Source organism: Panicum virgatum, chromosome 3K, assembly GCF_016808335.1.
Source record: "Panicum virgatum strain AP13 chromosome 3K, P.virgatum_v5, whole genome shotgun sequence".
NCBI classification, from domain to species: Eukaryota; Viridiplantae; Streptophyta; class Magnoliopsida; order Poales; family Poaceae; genus Panicum; species Panicum virgatum.
In genome coordinates, this window is record NC_053138.1 from 17,738,477 (window position 1) to 17,755,582 (window position 17,106).

The window sequence follows — 17,106 nt, forward strand, 5'->3', positions numbered from 1 at the left end:
GGTTAAAGACCGGCATGTCCTTGTACATAAATACCCCTGCGCTTTCCCCGCATTCGTCGCGGGAGGGGTTTGCCGGGGAGGGATATTTTCGGGAGAGAACGAAGCGGCGAGGGGTTTCTGGCATATTACAGCGAAGATTCGGGGGCGGTCGGAGTCGCCGTCTCGGGCACTCGGGCCAAGTGGCCAACGGACGCCGGACGCCGGACGCGTGGTGGGGCTTCAGCTTAGTTTGTGGATTTGAATTTCTTTTTTTTTGGCAAGTAAGTGCTCGCTTTTGATTTTGTTTGTGTCTAGTAGAAACATGGCATGAGAAACGGGTATGGGCTGCTAGCTTAGTGGGCCAATTAGATTGAGAAATGTGTGGTCGTGCCGGCTGGTGTAACCTTGAAAAAGGAAGAGAAGAAGAAATAAATGTTTTATTCCTTCCATGAAAAAGATTGTCAATTTATGGAAATTCTGCCACTAGAATACATGATGGATTTCCACTCTAGCATATTCTTTTTTTGCGTGTCCATTTTTTCCGTGTCGGCCTTGGAATTGTTCTCGCTAGTTCCCAAGTAGATTCCCATTGATCTGTCCTGTTACATTATGATTTGGTTAAAGCTCATATAGGCCGAATTCTTTTCCAAATTCTTCCATATTTGGTTAAAAGGCACATATTTTTTAATCATTACATATACTAAAGTGAAAAAACAAACCAGGGTCTCCATAGAACAATTTGGTCTGCAGGCTGCAACAATATACCGAGTTTCCATGGCTATTGAACTGGAGGTGTCGTTGCCGGGAAAATTATTTTAGCGCACAAATATTGCATCACCTGTTTCTGGTTTGTACTCCTGTTGACACTGGCAACTGAGAAAAGGTATGTTTCACAATAAATTCAGTGACGAAATGAGGGAAGGAGCATTACGTGGATACGGGAGGGAAGTTGGCGTTTCAAGTTATGAGGAAGTGGAGAGGGAAAATGCTGGAGCAGAAGCCCGGGCCGCAGAAGAGAAGGCCAGGGCAGAGGCTCTTGCCAAGGAAGAGAGGTAGAGCAGAGGCTGCTTCTAAGGATTAGGCTGCAGGCCTGCAGCTGAAGCAAGTGCTGCCGAGCCTTGGGTAACTGCAATTTATGCATAGAAAGAAAAATAGTCATGTATTTCCCGAAAATTGTTTTCTATTTGCTCAGTGTCAATGCAACTGTTAGTGTGTAAAAGACATCAGGTGCTTGTTCCAGAAATCATTCTTAGCAACTGCAAGGCTACAGAAAGAAACACAAAGTGAGCTCCAGCCAATCAACCATTCTATTTACTATCTCAGCAGCTGGCACGATAGTAAAACCTTGTTATATTTCACTGCGTAAAAATATTAGCCTTCCACAGCATCAGTACAATCCATTCATATATCGATGAAAAACAAGGAAACATCTGGTAGATTCAGAGCTTAATTGCTGATAATGCGACTAGTAGGCAGATCCGGAAAACGCGACTGCCGCTGAGGTTGCTCTGAATTAGCCCGGGAAGCTTGATGTTATTCTGGTATACATACAGTTCCAAGGCTCCATCGTCCCGGAAAATTTTGGCTCCACATCCTCGATGGTGCAATGGCCCTACGGACTCTTCATCGACAAGAACAGCAATTATCTTCTCTTTCCCCTCCCTTGCATCAGGAATCTGTAAATGCAAGGACCAAAATTGCTGTCAGGCAGGCTGATATTTGGTTCACTTGCATGGCAATATTAAGATAGTATTCAACCTCAAACATCGCTTCTGTCAGAATGTCCTCCATTATAGATCGTAGCCCACGAGCCCCCATTTCTTTTGCAGCTGCTTTCTTTGCTATTAGATGCAAAGCATTTTCAGTGAAATGCAACTTGACCTGAGGGAAAACAAGCAAAAACAGGTTTCTTGGTTATGAAGTTTTTTTTAACCAAACAACAACAACATAGCATTTTTTTCCCAAGCAAGTTGGGGTAGGCTAGAGATGAAACCCGAAAGAAATAAGTTCAAGGTTCAGGCACATTGATAACTAGTCTCCAAGCGCTCCTATCCAAAGCTATCTCTTTAGAAATATTCCAATCCTTAAAGTCTCTCTTAACCGACTCATCCCACGTCAGTTTAGGTCTACCTCTACCCCTCTTTACATTATCGACCCGCTCAAGAACCCCATTACGCACCGGCGCCTCAGGAGGCCTTCGTTGGACATGTCCAAACCATCTCAGCCGATGCTGGGTAAGTTTCTCCTCAATTGGTGCCACCCCGACCCTATCCCAAATAACTTCGTTCCGGACTATATCCCTCCTTGTGTGCCCGCAAAACCACCGCAACATCCGCATCTCTGCTACACTCAGTTGCTGGACATGTCGTCTTTTTGTAGGCCAACATTCAGCACCGTATAACATCACCGGACGAATTGCTGTCCTATAGAATTTGCCTTTTAGCTTTTGTGACACCCTCTTGTCACAAAGGATGCCAGAAGCTTGCCGCCATTTCAACCAGCCAGCTGAAATTCTATGCCTAACATCTTCATCAATGTCGCCATCCTTTTGTAGCACCGATCCTAAATACCGAAAAGTATCCTTCTGGACCACCACTTGCCCATCTAGACTAACGTCTCCCCTCTCATGCCTAGTCGCGCTGAAATCGCACATCATGTACTCGGTTTTGGTCCTACTAAGTCTGAACCCTTTCGACTCTAACGTGCGTCTCCACAGCTCTAACTTCCTATTAACCCCTGCCCTACTCTCGTCAACTAGCACCACATCATCAGCAAAGAGCATACACCAAGGGATCTCACCTTGTATATCCCTTGTGACCTCATCCACCACTAAAGCAAATAAATAAGGGCTCAATGCTGACCCCTGGTGTAGGCCTATGTTAATAGGAAAGTCAGTGGTGTTGCCATCACATGTAAGTTTTTTTAACCAAAGCTTGCAATTATTTCAATGATCTATCGAGTAAACAGACTAACATTGTTCATTTTGAACAACTTCTTGTATTGCTTTCCTATTGCATTTTTCGGCTCCCTGAGCACCTGAAAAGAGAATTAGATATAATGTTTTAGGTTGTAGTCATCCAGAGGAGAAAAATAAAATGATAGAATCAACTAGTAGACATGAAAAAGGTGTAAACAATGTGATCATTCTATAGGCAAGTAACTATAGAGGGGTAATTTAAGAAAGATTTGCTTCAAATGCTATTTACAAACTTAGTCAAATAATTTTACTACCTGGACCAATTGCTCTTCACTGAGATTTGTCAGGCCAACTGTTATAGGCAACCTTCCGATGAATTCTGGGATAAGGCCATAGGCAATTAGATCATCACTTTCAACCTAAGTAGGAGAACAATGGAACATATCTTTGTTGTTAATGCAGAATCAAACAAAAAAAATGTATAGAACAAATGTCAAGGACTGAAGCCTACAGCATCAATAGAGCAAGATCCCTGAAGAGCAGTTGTCCAGCCGCAGTTCCGCAGCTCATGACATATTGGTATGCCAAATCCAACAGGACATAGTTGATGTCTTGCGCAGTACAAAAGTACTTTGAGAAAAATATAAATCCTAGATAAAGAAGAATAATTCTTAAAAATGCATAACTCATACAATTATTAACTTTAACCTTTCTGAGACTATCTTTTCCAAGCCAAAGAAAGCACCTCCACAAATGAAAAGGATATTTCTTGTATCTACCTGCAAAACAAAAATATTGGCCATAACTCATCATTGATCCCTTATTTTCCCTACTTCAATAATGTGAAGGCACATTTTCTTTTGCTAAAATACTATGCCAATGAAAACATTACTAAGTACTATTCAACTCACTGGCCAGAAGTTTGTGCAACCAATTACCTCAATATAACCATAGGGTACATTATCTCGACTTCTTTTTCTTGGCACATTGATGACCTAACAGACACAACAAGAAACAGTTTAGGAAGCAAAATGTGGTCAACATAGAAAGACATGATAAAAATATGAAATTTTGAAGTTCATTTTGTATAATATGGTCAACACTGCCGTTGCTTACAAATTGTCCATGTTAGTTAACCAGGTCCAGTTGATAAAATATTGTATCCCTCGAAGGAGTGAGTGTGACTATGGAATGCAAAGTATGACTTCACAACACAGGAGAAAATTAGTAGATGCACTTACTGTTCCTTCAAATATTTTTAATAATGCTTGCTGCACACCCTCTCCAGAGAAATCCCTTCGGTCCTCACGGCATTCAGCCTGCAAGAAGCAATAGATATGTAAATTAACTTCATCACATGTTGCAGTAATTTTATCATCATAGCTAATTTGTCCAATAACCTTCTTTGTTAGCTTATCAACTTCGTCAATGTACACAATGCCGCGCTCTGCAGCTTCAACGTTGAAGTCAGCTGCCTAAGAGGCATCACATGTCAGATAAACAATAAATGATCTTGAAGTTCATTAAAAAATAACAATCTAACATTTGATGACTGTTTGAGACTAACTTGTGAACATTAACAGAAGCAAGTTCCCTTAAACTGATGGAACATTTTTTGATCTGACCTAGATAGACTTTCCTTGAAAAGGATATACTATGCAACAGTTATTGTTTAAGGCACTACCAAACAGTAGTGATACTGCAGTAAATGATCCGAGTCCCTAAACAATCAGAGAGTGATAGGTTGATATGTACCACTAGAAGTTTGTAAATTACAGATTCCACATCTTCACCAGAATATCCAGCCTGAAAAAAGCAGTCTATTTGTCACACCAGAAAGAAGTAGCAAAAACAGTCAGGTTGGATCTTTGCCTTATCTTATATAAAGGACAGCAACAAATGAATGATGGGTCAATAAGAGTATGGACATCAAAGAAGTTATCTGAAATACAGTCACAATTACCTGTGTGATTGCTGTTGCATCAGCAATCACGAATGGCACATTCAAATAGCGAGCTAATGTTTTTGCTAATAGTGTTTTACCTGTCCTAGCGAAAGAAGAGAAACCGAAAGCCATCAGAAAACATAACCATCGTCCAGCCAAAAATCAGATGACAATACCTGACCCAGTTGGTCCAATCAGAAGGATGTTACTCTTTTCAAGCTCAATCTCATCATCCCCACTGGTACCAACACCACCATGCACAAAGCTTTTCGAGGAACTAGGTTGATCGCCAGTCAAACAGATGAAGTTCAAATTTTAGAATCATGACAGGTAAATGAAAATCCGAATTCAATTACTAAGATCTCACCATTTCTTTGATGACTCGTTGTATATCCTCTTGTAGTGATTGTGCACAGCAACGGAGAGCACCTGCACAACCAAGTTCACTGCTAAGTTCATGGCTCACATAGGTACAGCTGAAATTTCATGGAAAGCTCAGGTAGTGTGACTTGTTACTGCATTACATCAGACTTGTGTTACTTTACTAACGCGACATAAAAGCTTATACATGAGGTGATGCTGCGGCACCTGCTTTTTTCTCGAATACGCAAGAGAGCTGCGCATCATTGTATTAAGAAGAGAATAAAAGTTTGTTTACAACCCGCAGAGCAAAGAGCTCACGGAACACATTAGGCACTAATCTAGCGCTAAGAAGCAAATAGTACCTTACTGGGCCAACCCTTGACAAACTACTCGCACTTAAAACAACCGAAACAATACGCGCTCAAAGGGCGGCAGCACAGGCACAGGCACATCACTCAACAGTGAAGCCCACGACCGAGGAACTACGAAGTGCCGGTAGAAGGTCCCTCATAGCCTCGAAATGGTCGGCGTCGAGCTTCTCCTTGTACAGCTGCGTGTAGGCCTTCTTGGAGTCCGAGTTTGGCGCGGACACCTATGGGATGACATTAAAGCGGCGCATCAGCATCACCTCCACGTGCTTGGAGGAAGCAACGCTGGCCAAAGGATGGTTTGCCAAGCGCTCGCTACGCTTTGGCAGCTCGAGTTGGCCTTGCAGAGGAGGGATAGGAGCCCTCTTGGTCTTGATCGGCTGTGGTAGCAGAGCTCCACCGTTGGCGGCCCAACTGGTGCCCCCTCCCAGGGAGGCACAAACACCATCGGCCCAGCACGCAGGCCCGAGAAGCCTGGTGGTGGGCTCACGTCCACCGAGGCTATAGACTTGAGCTCGAGATCCACAAGCTCCACGATAGAGCTCACCGCTGCCGGCAAAGACGAGCCGGCTCGCCCGCACGGCTCAGCCTGAGCAGTATCCTGCGGCTCCGCGATTTGCACAGGAGCCGAGACAGCCACCCCGAGTGGCTCAGGGATCGGTCACACCTCAACTAGAGTCTTTGACGGTCAACTTGTCTTGACGCGAGGACGACACAGATGAACCTCGGGGCCAACGACATCTCGACCAGCATTGGATCCTGGTCGAATGAGGACCGGTCCGCCACCTACGATAGCTGTTGCACTTGCAGTACCGGGTCCGGGAGCAGGGGGGCCTGACCTCCCAATGGACCGCACCCGAGCCGTTGCAAACTCAGGGGCGCGTGACCCCCTGTTTTCTGCTGCAGTCACAGCTTTCCGCGTCTGGCAGGCCGGCCTGTTTGAACAGTCCCCGGGCCCACCATGCCTCCTCCCCAGCGTCGGTGAGCGCCGCGACGGCGGAGGCGGCTGGGATGCCGGAGGCGTGTCTCGACGAGAATGGACGAAGCGTCGAGAAACCTCACGTGCCGGTGCTGCACAAGAGGCAGCGGCAGCGCCACCACCCGATGGGCTCCGCAGCCGCTTGCAGTCCCGCGCCAGGTGCCGGAAACCATGGCAGCGGAGACAGCGCCGCGGCACGACAGGTCGCCACCCTGTGGCCGGTGGACAGGCAGTTGAGGCACTTGCCCCACAGCTCGGGCAAGAAACTACCCGGAGCACAGTCAGGCACCGCACCACCCACCGGCGGCGAAGGCCAGCGCAGCTGGCGCAAGCTGGCCCTGGAGACGACCTCCTGGAACCCATCAGCATCAACCCGCGGCACCCCGAAGGTGTGGCCGCGTCCCTGCTGCCCGGCGGCGACAGCCAAGCGTCGTCGAGGCAGCGTACATAACGCCTGCCCCTGGCGCGGACCCAGGCAGGCCCGAAGCTGGTTGGAGATCTGCTCCCGGCGTGGAACCTGGCGCGCCGCCGGGTGCGGCGGCCGGCGGACGGGGAGGCCAATCACCAGTTCCGGGCCCGGCGGCGGCGGGAGCGCCAGGAGGGGCGGCGTCGCACGAGTTGGGGAGGAGCGGTCGGGGCAGGAGCCATCGGAGGCGACGACTGCAACCGCACCTGAGACGAGGTCGCCGCAGGCGGCGGCGCGGCCGTGGCGGGGGTAGGTGAAGCCGCCGGCTTGAGGGCGGCATCCCGGTAGGAGAGGGGGCGGCGCACGTCCTCCTCATCCTCCGAGGAGAGGACCAGCAAGTCGTCATCTTCCATGTCCGGCTCCATCCAACGCAAGGCCTTGGGGCGCCCTCCCGAGGTCGGGTAGAAGGGGCGCGCGAGGGGAGAGAGGGTGGACGCCGGTGCCGGAGTGGCGGCCGGCGTGGGAGGCTTGGAGGTTGGGATGGTCGCCGGCGCGGGAGCGGACGCCGGCGTGGGGGCGCGTTCCCCCATCCGCCTCCGCCGTTAGGTTGATTCTCTTTGGTACTTCTTTTCTCTGCTGCGGCACCTGCGCCAGTTGAAATCGAGAGCAACGAACGAGAAGGGAGGCTAGGCGATTAAGGTGCATGAGTAACCTTCTTAGCCTTGTCCTGGCCGACGACGAACTCGTCCAGGCCTCGGCGGATCTCCTTGGGCGTCGGGAATCGAGGCCGAGACGGGGCCGCCGCCGCGGAGTAGGCGTACGAGGACGAGGGAGTCGACTTGGCCGCCACGAGGGCGCCGGCACGGGAGGCGAGGAGGCGGCGAATAGCAGAGAACATGAGGTCCGAGGCTGCAGCGGCCGGAGCAGCCGCCGGACGGCGATGTACTTCCCGATCAGCCGATGCGGATTCGGCCTCAATTTGTCCCCGCCCGCGTTTGGGGTGTCGCGGCAATTATCCAGCGTTCCGGGGCTCTTCTCGAAATTTGGGAAAATGGAAGGAGGCCTTTGTGTTGGCGAGCCGCTCTTCCCGTTCAGCGAGCGGATTCCTTCCGGTTCCGGCTAGCCGGCGGCCCAAGCCGCACGGAGCTGGCAAGAGAACGGCTGCCCGGCCGTGGCGCCCGGCCTGCGCGCGAATGGACGACGAGCCGCTGTCCCGTCTTCAGGTGAGGCCCCCACCACTGCGGCGGGTGGTCACGTGCGCCACACCACATGCTGGACAAGATCAAAGCTGATCACAAAGGCAATAGCCTAATCCACACACCTCGCGATAAGGATGGAAAACACGGCCGTCAAAACTTTAAACTTCGTACAAATAATATTAGAAGGAAAAAGTAATGTACCGTAGACATAAACCACGATGCAGCAGATTATTGTTCGGTTTCACCGAGATGTGTGCATTCCATACAGCATCAAGAATATCTCTAAATCAAAACTGCGCATCTGGTCACCAAAAAAATGGGTTGCCTAACAGGTGTGTATATCAGCCAAAAGGGGACTGACTTTGTTGCTTGGCATTTAGACGTGGTATCCTGTGAGAGTAAATCCTCTGCCGACGATCTCGCCGACGCAGAACCACGCGTACAATTCAATGCCGAAGAGCGCGGCAACGCCAGCGTGCTCAACATTCAGATCGTTTCTGTTTCTCCACAGCTGCTTCACTTGATCAAGCTCTTTCCAGAATGCTTCGTAGCGACCAGGCAGGCTGAAAGAAGCATGTGTCAGTACAAAGATACAAGTGAAGATGTGAAGGAGCACCTCATGACATGAACGGATAAGATCAGTGTGAAGTGATCTAGTTACAGAAGTGCAATGGTCATCAGCTACCTAATATTTTTGCAGGCCTAGAGAATAAGATAAGAGGAACTTCATTTAAGGATCTAAAACTTCACAAGTCTTTACAGGATGGACTATAGCACTGAAATTGACAATACAAGGTCATAGTTCAGGAACAAAACAAAACTCTTGCATTACTCCCAGAGTCCAATGGTAAATCATGTCTAATAAATCACTTAAAGGTGACACATAAAAGCAGAACTTCCTTTGTTGTATACAATGTGCAAATAATAGAAGAGCCAGTCCACTAAAAAGAGAAGCATAAAAAATAATGGATAATCATGAAGTTAAAAACTGGTATCAGCCAAAACAACTCATTGTTTCCAAGACAGCATTGCTCATTGTTTAATGACTAAGCGCTGATCTCATTTACAGGCAACCTTTTTCTCAAATGTATTTAAGGCTGAATCAACACACGCCAGTCAGTCATGACACAAACGAAACCTTGAATCCACATGACTACATAAACTTGAATCTATGCTTACATCTTCATTTGCAGCGAACTAAGGGGAAAACTTACTTTTTGCAAAGCTCAGTTAAACTACATGCAACCATAGGATGTCACTTTCCAGTGGAAAAAGTCTACATCACCCCCTCACCTATGGGGGGCGGACTACATAACCCCCCAAACTATGAAACGGTCTATATCACCCCCTGAACTTTTCAAAACCGGTCAAATTACCCCCCTAAAGCAGTTTAAAAAATCATAGTAAATCACAGAAAAATCGTAAAATAGAAAATTTAATTGTGTTAGACTCCAAATGAGTAGATCTACACAGTGAACATATAATATGGTATATTTTAGTATTCTTTTTTTGCTGTAGCTTTAGATCTATGCTTTTCTTCATAGCTGTAAAAAAAATGAACTAAAGCATACCATATTATATGTTCACAATGTAGATCTACTCATTTGGAGTCCAACACAATTGAATTTTTCATTTTATGATTTTTCTGTGATTTACTATGATTTTTTGAAACTGATTTAGGGGGTAATTTGACCAATTCTGAAAAGTTCAGGGGGTGATATAGACCGTTTCATAGGTTGGGGGTTATATATTCCACCCCCCATAGGTTGGGGGGTGGGGGTGATATAGACTTTTTCCCTTTCCAGTTCACTTTTCGCAAAGTTCAGTTAACTACATGCAACCATAGATGTCACTTTCCAGTACAAGCACTTTTAACATCCCTGATGACTTAGTTAGCAATGTTTAGGATTGTAGTCAGTCATCACAGGTTCAGTGGGCATTGGTCTAATCTGGAATTAAATACATCATTGCCTGATTGCAGATTGTTACCCTTTCTCCAGCTTCCGAGCTATACTAATACTAAGAACATTTACGCACCAATTCACTTTCTGACAAGACAATATCCTAGTCCACTCCAGACCCCAGAACATTTGAAAGTTGTACGCAGCTACTATCTTCAGGCAACTTAGCTCATTCAATCAAACCAGCAAGCAGCCACATTACAAGATGATATTGACTTCTGGGTATCATTTATACAATAATCAGAATCAGAGTTTCATGAGTACCCTATGGAATATTGAGGTGACATTGTGCCCAACACGTGATTCCAAAATGTTCAGATATCTAAACTAGATGTATAAATTCATACATTGAACAGCAGGTGCAAAATTGCATATAAAAAAAACTCATGGTTGAAATCCCATACAATACAACAAACTAAATGAACATCTAAAAGGCAAAAACCCCAAAACCTTGTTTGCCTCTGCTTTCTTCACTGAGAAGACAGGCTAATTACCCAATCCTACTTTCAAACAAGCCTGTCACATCACTCCCGCAGTAAACCTCAACGCTAATTCAATTCAAATCGCAGCCCAAAACCAAACGTGGATAAGTATGGCCGCACAAGTCATAACCATAAGAAGCTAGCACTGGGGTGGGCTATTTGGCAAACACGTCAAGAGCAATAGACCGATAGTTAGTCCTGCATTGAGATCACGGAGGACGGAGCACACAAACGAATCTCCCCCGTCAGGATCTCAGATGGGAACGAGAGTACGAGGAGGAGGGCAAGGGCCAAGGGCGGAGATCGATTGCACGAACCTGGCGAGGCGGGTGTAGAAGAGCTGCCTGGAGAGCTCCTGGCACTTCTCGATGGTGGGGGGCTCCACGACGTACTTCTTGTTCTTCTCGACGAGCGACCGCTGGTACGTGCACCCGTGCTTCGCGGCGAACCATGTCGCCTCGCACGCCTTCGCCTGCAGCTACGCCAGCCTCGACGGCAGAGCCATGGGGATATACTCCGGCCGGGGACGCGGGTCCTGCGGCGGGGGACAAGGCGGGTTCGTTACAGTGTGGTGAGATCGCGAGAGGCCGAGAAGAACCCCGCGTTGATTCGCTCGGCTGGGGATGGGGGTTCACCTCTTGCTCTTGGGAGCAGATCGGCGGGGGAGAGGCGATCGGGGAGGACGGCGGCGCGGGGTCGTTTTTGGCTTGGACTGGGGAAGAGGTCAATGCCGATCGTGCGATTGGATCGTTTCGTGTGAGGGTTGATCCGTTACGGCCAAGGAAGGTTGATCCGTTACGCATGGGTGAGGGTGATTTGCATCATCATTTGAAAACGAGATACAGTAATTCGGTTCAAACATATAATCTCCGTAGTTCGAAATTGCAAGGAGTGCTCAGGATTACCGGTCACGACCATTTGTTTCACGATCAGATCGCATCAACCAACGGAACACTACATTACAAACTTTAGTGTAACACACATTCCACCACTAGAAGTTTGTCCAGACTCCAGAGGCTGCGAACCAGGCACGGTGTTCAGCACACCAGTTACACGCTCACGTCCGCACTGCTCATCAGACAACGGTGAGAATCTCCAGATCACTTGGTCCACCAGTGGAGGAAATCCTTGCGCCTGTTGATCTTCTTCTGCAGCTGAAGAACGCCGTAGAGCAGAGCTTCGGCGGTGGGCGGGCATCCAGGGGCGTAGATGTAAGCGAACAGTAAGACAAACGTTAGGTGTAGCAAAAAAAAAACTTGCGAAGCGCGGGCGCCATCTTGTTGGTGAGCGTGCCGGCGACGATCATGCAGTCGGACTGGCGCGGCGAGGGGCGGAAGATGACGCCGAAGCGGTCGAAGTCGTAGCGGGAGGCGCCGGCGTGCATCATCTCGACGGCGCAGCAGGCGAGCCCGAACGTCATGGGCCAGACGGAGCCCCGGCGCGCCCAGTTCATGAGGTCGTCCACCTTGGAGACCACGAACTCCGCCGCCTTCGACATGGGCGCCGGGGGCGGCGCCGGGCGGGCGGAGGAGTAGGCGCGCGGGGAGGCGGAGAGGAGTGCCAGCGGCCGCACCATTCGCGGGAGGAGCGCCATGGTGATCGGGCGGGGACCTCGAGGCGAGGAAGCGGGGCGCGGCGGCCGGTGCGCTCGCCCGCCGAGTGGACGACGCAGGTGAGCTGGTGCGGTGCGGCGCGTGGCAGCGACACCGACACGAGTGCGGGAGCCTGCAGAGGGAGCGACGCGGCGCGTGGCACTGCGGCAGAGACACGACTCGAGTGCGGCCTGTGGGTCAGTGGGTCATGGAGTGCGGACTGTTGGAGTAATGGGCTTGGCCCATTTATTCTAAAGCATTAAAAGAATTTAAAGTCCACTATTAATGTTAGGGAATCAATGCTTAATTCCATACCGGGAATTGAGGAGGATCTCAACCGACTTAAAAGGTGGACTTCGTGTACACCACTTGTGAAGCCGGTAAGAGGGGGACGGTGAACCACACGCGCGCGCTCGCTCGCCTCGCCGGGCCGGGCCGAGGCATCTATGGAATTGGGCTTGAAACCCATGTGAGTCATTCTATAGTAGAAACCTGTCCTATGTGATCGGAGATCCCGTGAATTAGGATGGTGAAACAAACTAAAGTCTGACTGTGAGAAGAGAACCCTTGTGAAAAGGGCTCATTCCGTGTATAAGGTGCATTTCTCTTCTAATCTGTATGGCAGGTTGGTCTATACCTTAATGTGTGCCAGGTGGTTTCTTTTAAACAAATGAGTTGTTTTCTTGAAACAAAGATGTTGTCCCGCGGGGATGCTTTTGCAGCCTAGTACCAGTGTAGGGCTCTGGTCAAACTTGTTTGCACAAAACTGGCAATTCAAGGCATAGTCCATTGCACAGTTGTGAATAAGTGTAGCCTTTGTCCTAGATGGAAGTTCAACTTAACAGTCTCTGTCAGGTTGGTCTATACCTTAATGTGTGCCAGGTGGTTTCTTTTAAACAAATGAGTTGTTTTCTTGAAACAAAGATGTTGTCCCGCGGGGATGCTTTTGCAGCCTAGTACCAGTGTAGGGCTCTGGTCAAACTTGTTTGCACAAAACTGGCAATTCAAGGCATAGTCCATTGCACAGTTGTGAATAAGTGTAGCCTTTGTCCTAGATGGAAGTTCAACTTAACAGTCTCTGTCGAATACTGGTATATCAATGAGGGAATGAGGGTATTTCTAGTGTGGCTTGAATTTCTTGGTGGGGATTGTTGGAGTAATGGGCTTGGCCCATTTATTCTAAAGCATTAAAAGAATTTAAAGCCCACTATTAATGCTAGGGAATCAATGCTTAATTCCGTACCGGGAATTGAGGAGGATCTCAACCGACTTAAAAGGTGCACTTCGTGTACACCACTTGTGAAGCCGGTAAGAGGAGGACGGTGAACCACACGCGCGCGCGCGCTCGCTCGCCTCGCCGGGCCGGGCCGGGCCGGGCCGGGCCGGGCCGGGCCGGGCCGGGCCGTGGCCGAGGCCGAGGCGAGGCGAGGCGAGGCGAGGCGAGGCGAGGCGAGGCGAGGCGCGGCGCGGCGCGGCGGGCCGGCCGGCCGAACGGGCGGTGCGCGTGCGCGTGCGCGTGCGCGTGCGCGTGCGCGGCCGGACGTGACGTGCATAACCGCATCACCTAAATGACTCTGATGGTGTCCAGGTTCAACGATCCTGAGCACCTGAGTCACTATATAAGGAGTGTCATTCCCCTCATCCATTCTGCACCAGAGCATTGAGGCAACTCGGCTCCTCTCTTCTCCCTCTCCAGTTGCAACAACTGAGTTCCCCAACGCTAATTTCTGCGCGCACAGAATTAGCGTGAGCAGTCCTCCGAAACCTTGCTCGCCTTGAGATCCTGCACGGGATAGGCGGGCAATCAGGTTTTTGGGTAACGCTTTAGCGTGACTGCTCAAAAATACTAAGGCTTTGCCCGATTGAACGACTACTTCCTGGTGGACGAGCCGAACGACTACGTCGACTACATTCTGGTGGCCGAACGACTACGTCGACTACATCTTGGTGACCGTTCGCGGGACTGCACCGCGAACTTCTTCCTGCACCGATTTAGTTCGACTACTTCGACTGAGGCCAACCGAGTAGATGTCTACTCCAGTTGGTAACAGCGCAGCCAATGCCTCCGGCAACGGCCCCGCTTCAGGGTACTCCCTGAAACTTTGGTTATTTATATTGTTTATGCTTATATGTGTGATAAGTATAAACATGTTCACATGTTTTATTTTACTCCTTAAAGTCATAGAAATATTGCTAGTTTATACATTTAATTTTGGAATTAAATTGTGCCCGAAATTGCCTAAATATCTAACAATCCAAAAATCTGATTGTGTTAATAGGCTTTCGGTATCTAGCTTTGCTGCATCATCAAACCACCATCTTTTGATGGTTCAAATTACAAACGTTGGCAAGAGCGGCTTATACTGTGGTTAACACTATCGAGAGTGATCCATGTGAAAGAGGGTAAGCCTGAACAATTCTCTCCAGAGGAAGGGAGTGCGTTCGATGAGGCTGATATCCTCTTTCGAGGTTTGATCATTAGTGTTCTCGGTGAAAACCTGGTGGATTCTTATATCCGGCTGCCAACTGGCAAAGCATTGTGGGATGCTCTTGAGGCTCAATATGGAGTATCTGACGCCGGGAGTGAGTTGTATATCATGGAGCAGTTCCTTGAGTACAGGATGGTCGAAGACCGTTCTGTAGTGGAACAGGCTCATGAAATACATACTCTGGCAAAAGATCTCAAAAATTGCAGCAAAGAGTCCCCATGTGTGTTACCCAATAAGTTTGTGGCTGGAGGTATAATCTCTAAGCTGCCACCTTCTTGGAGGGACTTTGCTATTTCTCTAAAACACAAGAGACAGGAGTTCACAATAGATGGACTCATAGGGACTCTTGATGTTGAGGAGAAGGCGAGAGCAAAGGACATACGTGGGAAAGGAGTTGTTGGTGCTTCAAGTGCCAATCTTGTTCAGAAGAACAACTCCCATAAGAACAAGAAAAAGCCACCGCAGAACCAACCAAAGACTAAGAAGACAACCACTTTTAAGAAGAAGAAGAAGACGGGAGCTTGCTATGTGTGCGCTAGTACGGATCACTTTGCTGCAAAGTGTCCGAACCGCAAAGGCAACGACTCCGCCAACATGGTTATTAGCGAGCCTGGAGGAACTTCGGGGTATGGTAATTTATTACCTACTGTTCTTTCAGTCTTTGGTTCACCCGAGTGGTGGGTTGACACTGGTGCTAATATTCATGTTTGTGCTGATGCTTCTTTGTTCTCTTCTTACCAGACCGGCGGAACTTCCTCCTTGCTGATGGGGAACGGATCACATGCGCGTGTTCTTAGTGTTGGTACGGTAAATCTGAAGTTTACTTCGGGGAAGACCGTGCTGACTACGGCTCGGGCTCTGTTGACTCGTCGGGCTTGCCTTGCCATTCGGAATGACGCTGCCGCCGCAGCAGCTGCCCTAGTGGTTGTCACTGGCGCAGCAGCGACACGGAGCTCGGCAACAGCGTCGTCGATCTCCCGCAGCCTCTCCTTCATGGCCGCCCTCGCGCCGGCGAGCTTCATCTGGACCCGCTCCTCGCGCCAGAGCTCCGCGATGCGCAGCATCCGCCGCTCCTCCTCGGCGCCCGCAAGCGCGCACTCCGCCTCCCCGTGCGCGGCGCCGGCCTCCTCCCACAGCGCTCGGCACTCGGCCTCCGCGGCCACGCCCCGCCGCCGCTCGAGCTCCGGCTCCGCCCGCAGCGCCCTGATGCGCGCCACGCATAGCTCCAGCTCCGACGACATGGCGCCGTACCCCTGGTCAAGCTCTGCCGCCGCCGCCGTCCACAGGCATGACGATCATAGACGAATCGAGATTCTCGGCTCGGCGTGGTGGGCGCGGGGAGAAGGGGAGGTGGGTGATGCCGCGCGGGGAGTAGTGGCCGGCTCGTCTTTGTGAGCTGTAAAAGGGAGCAGGAGGAGGAGGAGTTGGTCACGTCTCGCGCTCACAAAGTGGCCAGCCACAACAAATTCAGTTGCAAAGGGAGTTAAATGAGTCAAATGATTGGAAAAGTGTTTTTATTGACAAACTCATTTTGACCGTCACTAACGACCTCAAGTGTTAGTGTTAGTTCTTGTTGACGGTCAATAACAACCATTTTGACCGTCAACTATCGTGCAAAAGTCGAGCATCGGAGAGAATAAATGTTAGCATAGGATGATTATTTGATGAATTCCACAGATGCTGGTATGAGAATGTGTGCAGATGAATTTGGATCAAAACTGCATGTAACAAGCATATTATCCAAGTTCTAAATTTCTAGGCCAAGCACAAGCAAGCCCGAGGATAAAATGGGCCTGTTTGGCAGCTCACACAAGAAGGACACTCAGCCCACACGCGTGACACGTCATCGATCCGAAGCAATTCCACCTCGACCAATCAGACGTGTCGTGGCTCAAGGAGGAGGGCCACAGCCGGGTGGCGTAGTGCACCCGCCTAATCCCAGAGGGTGGTTACTCGGAGAAGTGCAAGCGATTCAACAGATCTACTTGTGAAGGAAGAACACAAGAACACACAGGGATTTAGAGTGGTTCGGGCCGCCGGAGCGTAATACCCTACGTCCACTGAGAGTTCTATTGGTCTTGTGTCAGTGCATGAGTTTATCCTCTTCCTCTAAGTCCCTTTTCTAATGGGCGTCTCCCTTTTATAGCGCAAGGAAGACGCGTACACAGGCGTTGGACCCCGACAGGTGGGCCCAACAAGGATGTAAAGTATACCACGAAAAAGACTTTGTCGTGCTATAGTGATGAATAATCTTTTGCCGGATACGCTTCATCGCCCTGTAGACTCTCTGACTGAGGGGGGTCTTCACCTGTCCTATCGGCGAAGTGCCCGTTGAGGCGGTGTAGGTTGCGGCGTAGACTGTTGGGTCTACTACGTAGGCGTTATGATACTCCATCGCCGATCTGTCGTGTCTATCTGGCGTTGCA

The 17,106-nt window shown here is 49.5% G+C and overlaps 1 protein-coding gene and 1 pseudogene across 25 annotated transcripts; both read right to left on the reverse strand.

Moving 5' to 3' along the window:
- Positions 1–1,263: 1,263 nt before the first annotated feature.
- LOC120698020 (CLP protease regulatory subunit CLPX1, mitochondrial-like) lies at positions 1,264–11,476 on the reverse strand. 25 transcript variants are annotated; one of them, XR_005684650.1, is made up of 15 exons: positions 10,917–11,399; positions 5,209–5,270; positions 5,018–5,118; positions 4,860–4,939; positions 4,652–4,702; positions 4,297–4,371; positions 4,138–4,215; positions 3,835–3,891; positions 3,642–3,675; positions 3,408–3,546; positions 3,211–3,275; positions 2,953–3,015; positions 2,779–2,853; positions 1,738–1,860; positions 1,264–1,655 (listed from the first exon to the last, which is right to left on the reverse strand). XR_005684650.1 is itself a non-coding variant. In XM_039981460.1 (14 exons), the coding sequence occupies exons 1-14, from the start codon at positions 11,049–11,051 to the stop codon at positions 1,419–1,421; spliced, it is 1,335 nt and encodes a 444-aa protein (XP_039837394.1). In that variant the 5' UTR covers positions 11,052–11,333; the 3' UTR covers positions 1,264–1,418. The 25 variants fall into 25 exon arrangements, 6 of the variants coding, with proteins under 6 accessions (XP_039837394.1, XP_039837393.1, XP_039837395.1 ...); XR_005684653.1 differs by having other exon boundaries at positions 3,408–3,507; positions 3,605–3,675; positions 10,917–11,379; XR_005684656.1 differs by having other exon boundaries at positions 3,211–3,315; positions 10,917–11,378.
- A 123-nt stretch (positions 11,477–11,599) lies between these two features.
- Positions 11,600–12,228, reverse strand: LOC120701274 (annotated as a pseudogene).
- Between the last annotated feature and the right edge of the window lie 4,878 nt (positions 12,229–17,106).

Coding starts and splice junctions, on each gene's coding strand:
- LOC120698020 (XM_039981461.1), bottom strand. CDS start 7,855: ATGTTCTCTGCTATTCGCCGCCTCCTCGCCTCCCGTGCCGGCGCCCTC. Junction 1,861..2,952: donor AGTTGTTCAAAATGAACAAT/GTTAGTCTGTTT, acceptor GTTTTCCCTCAG/GTCAAGTTGCATTTCACTGA. Junction 1,656..1,737: donor TGACAGAAGCGATGTTTGAG/GTTGAATACTAT, acceptor TTGCATTTACAG/ATTCCTGATGCAAGGGAGGG.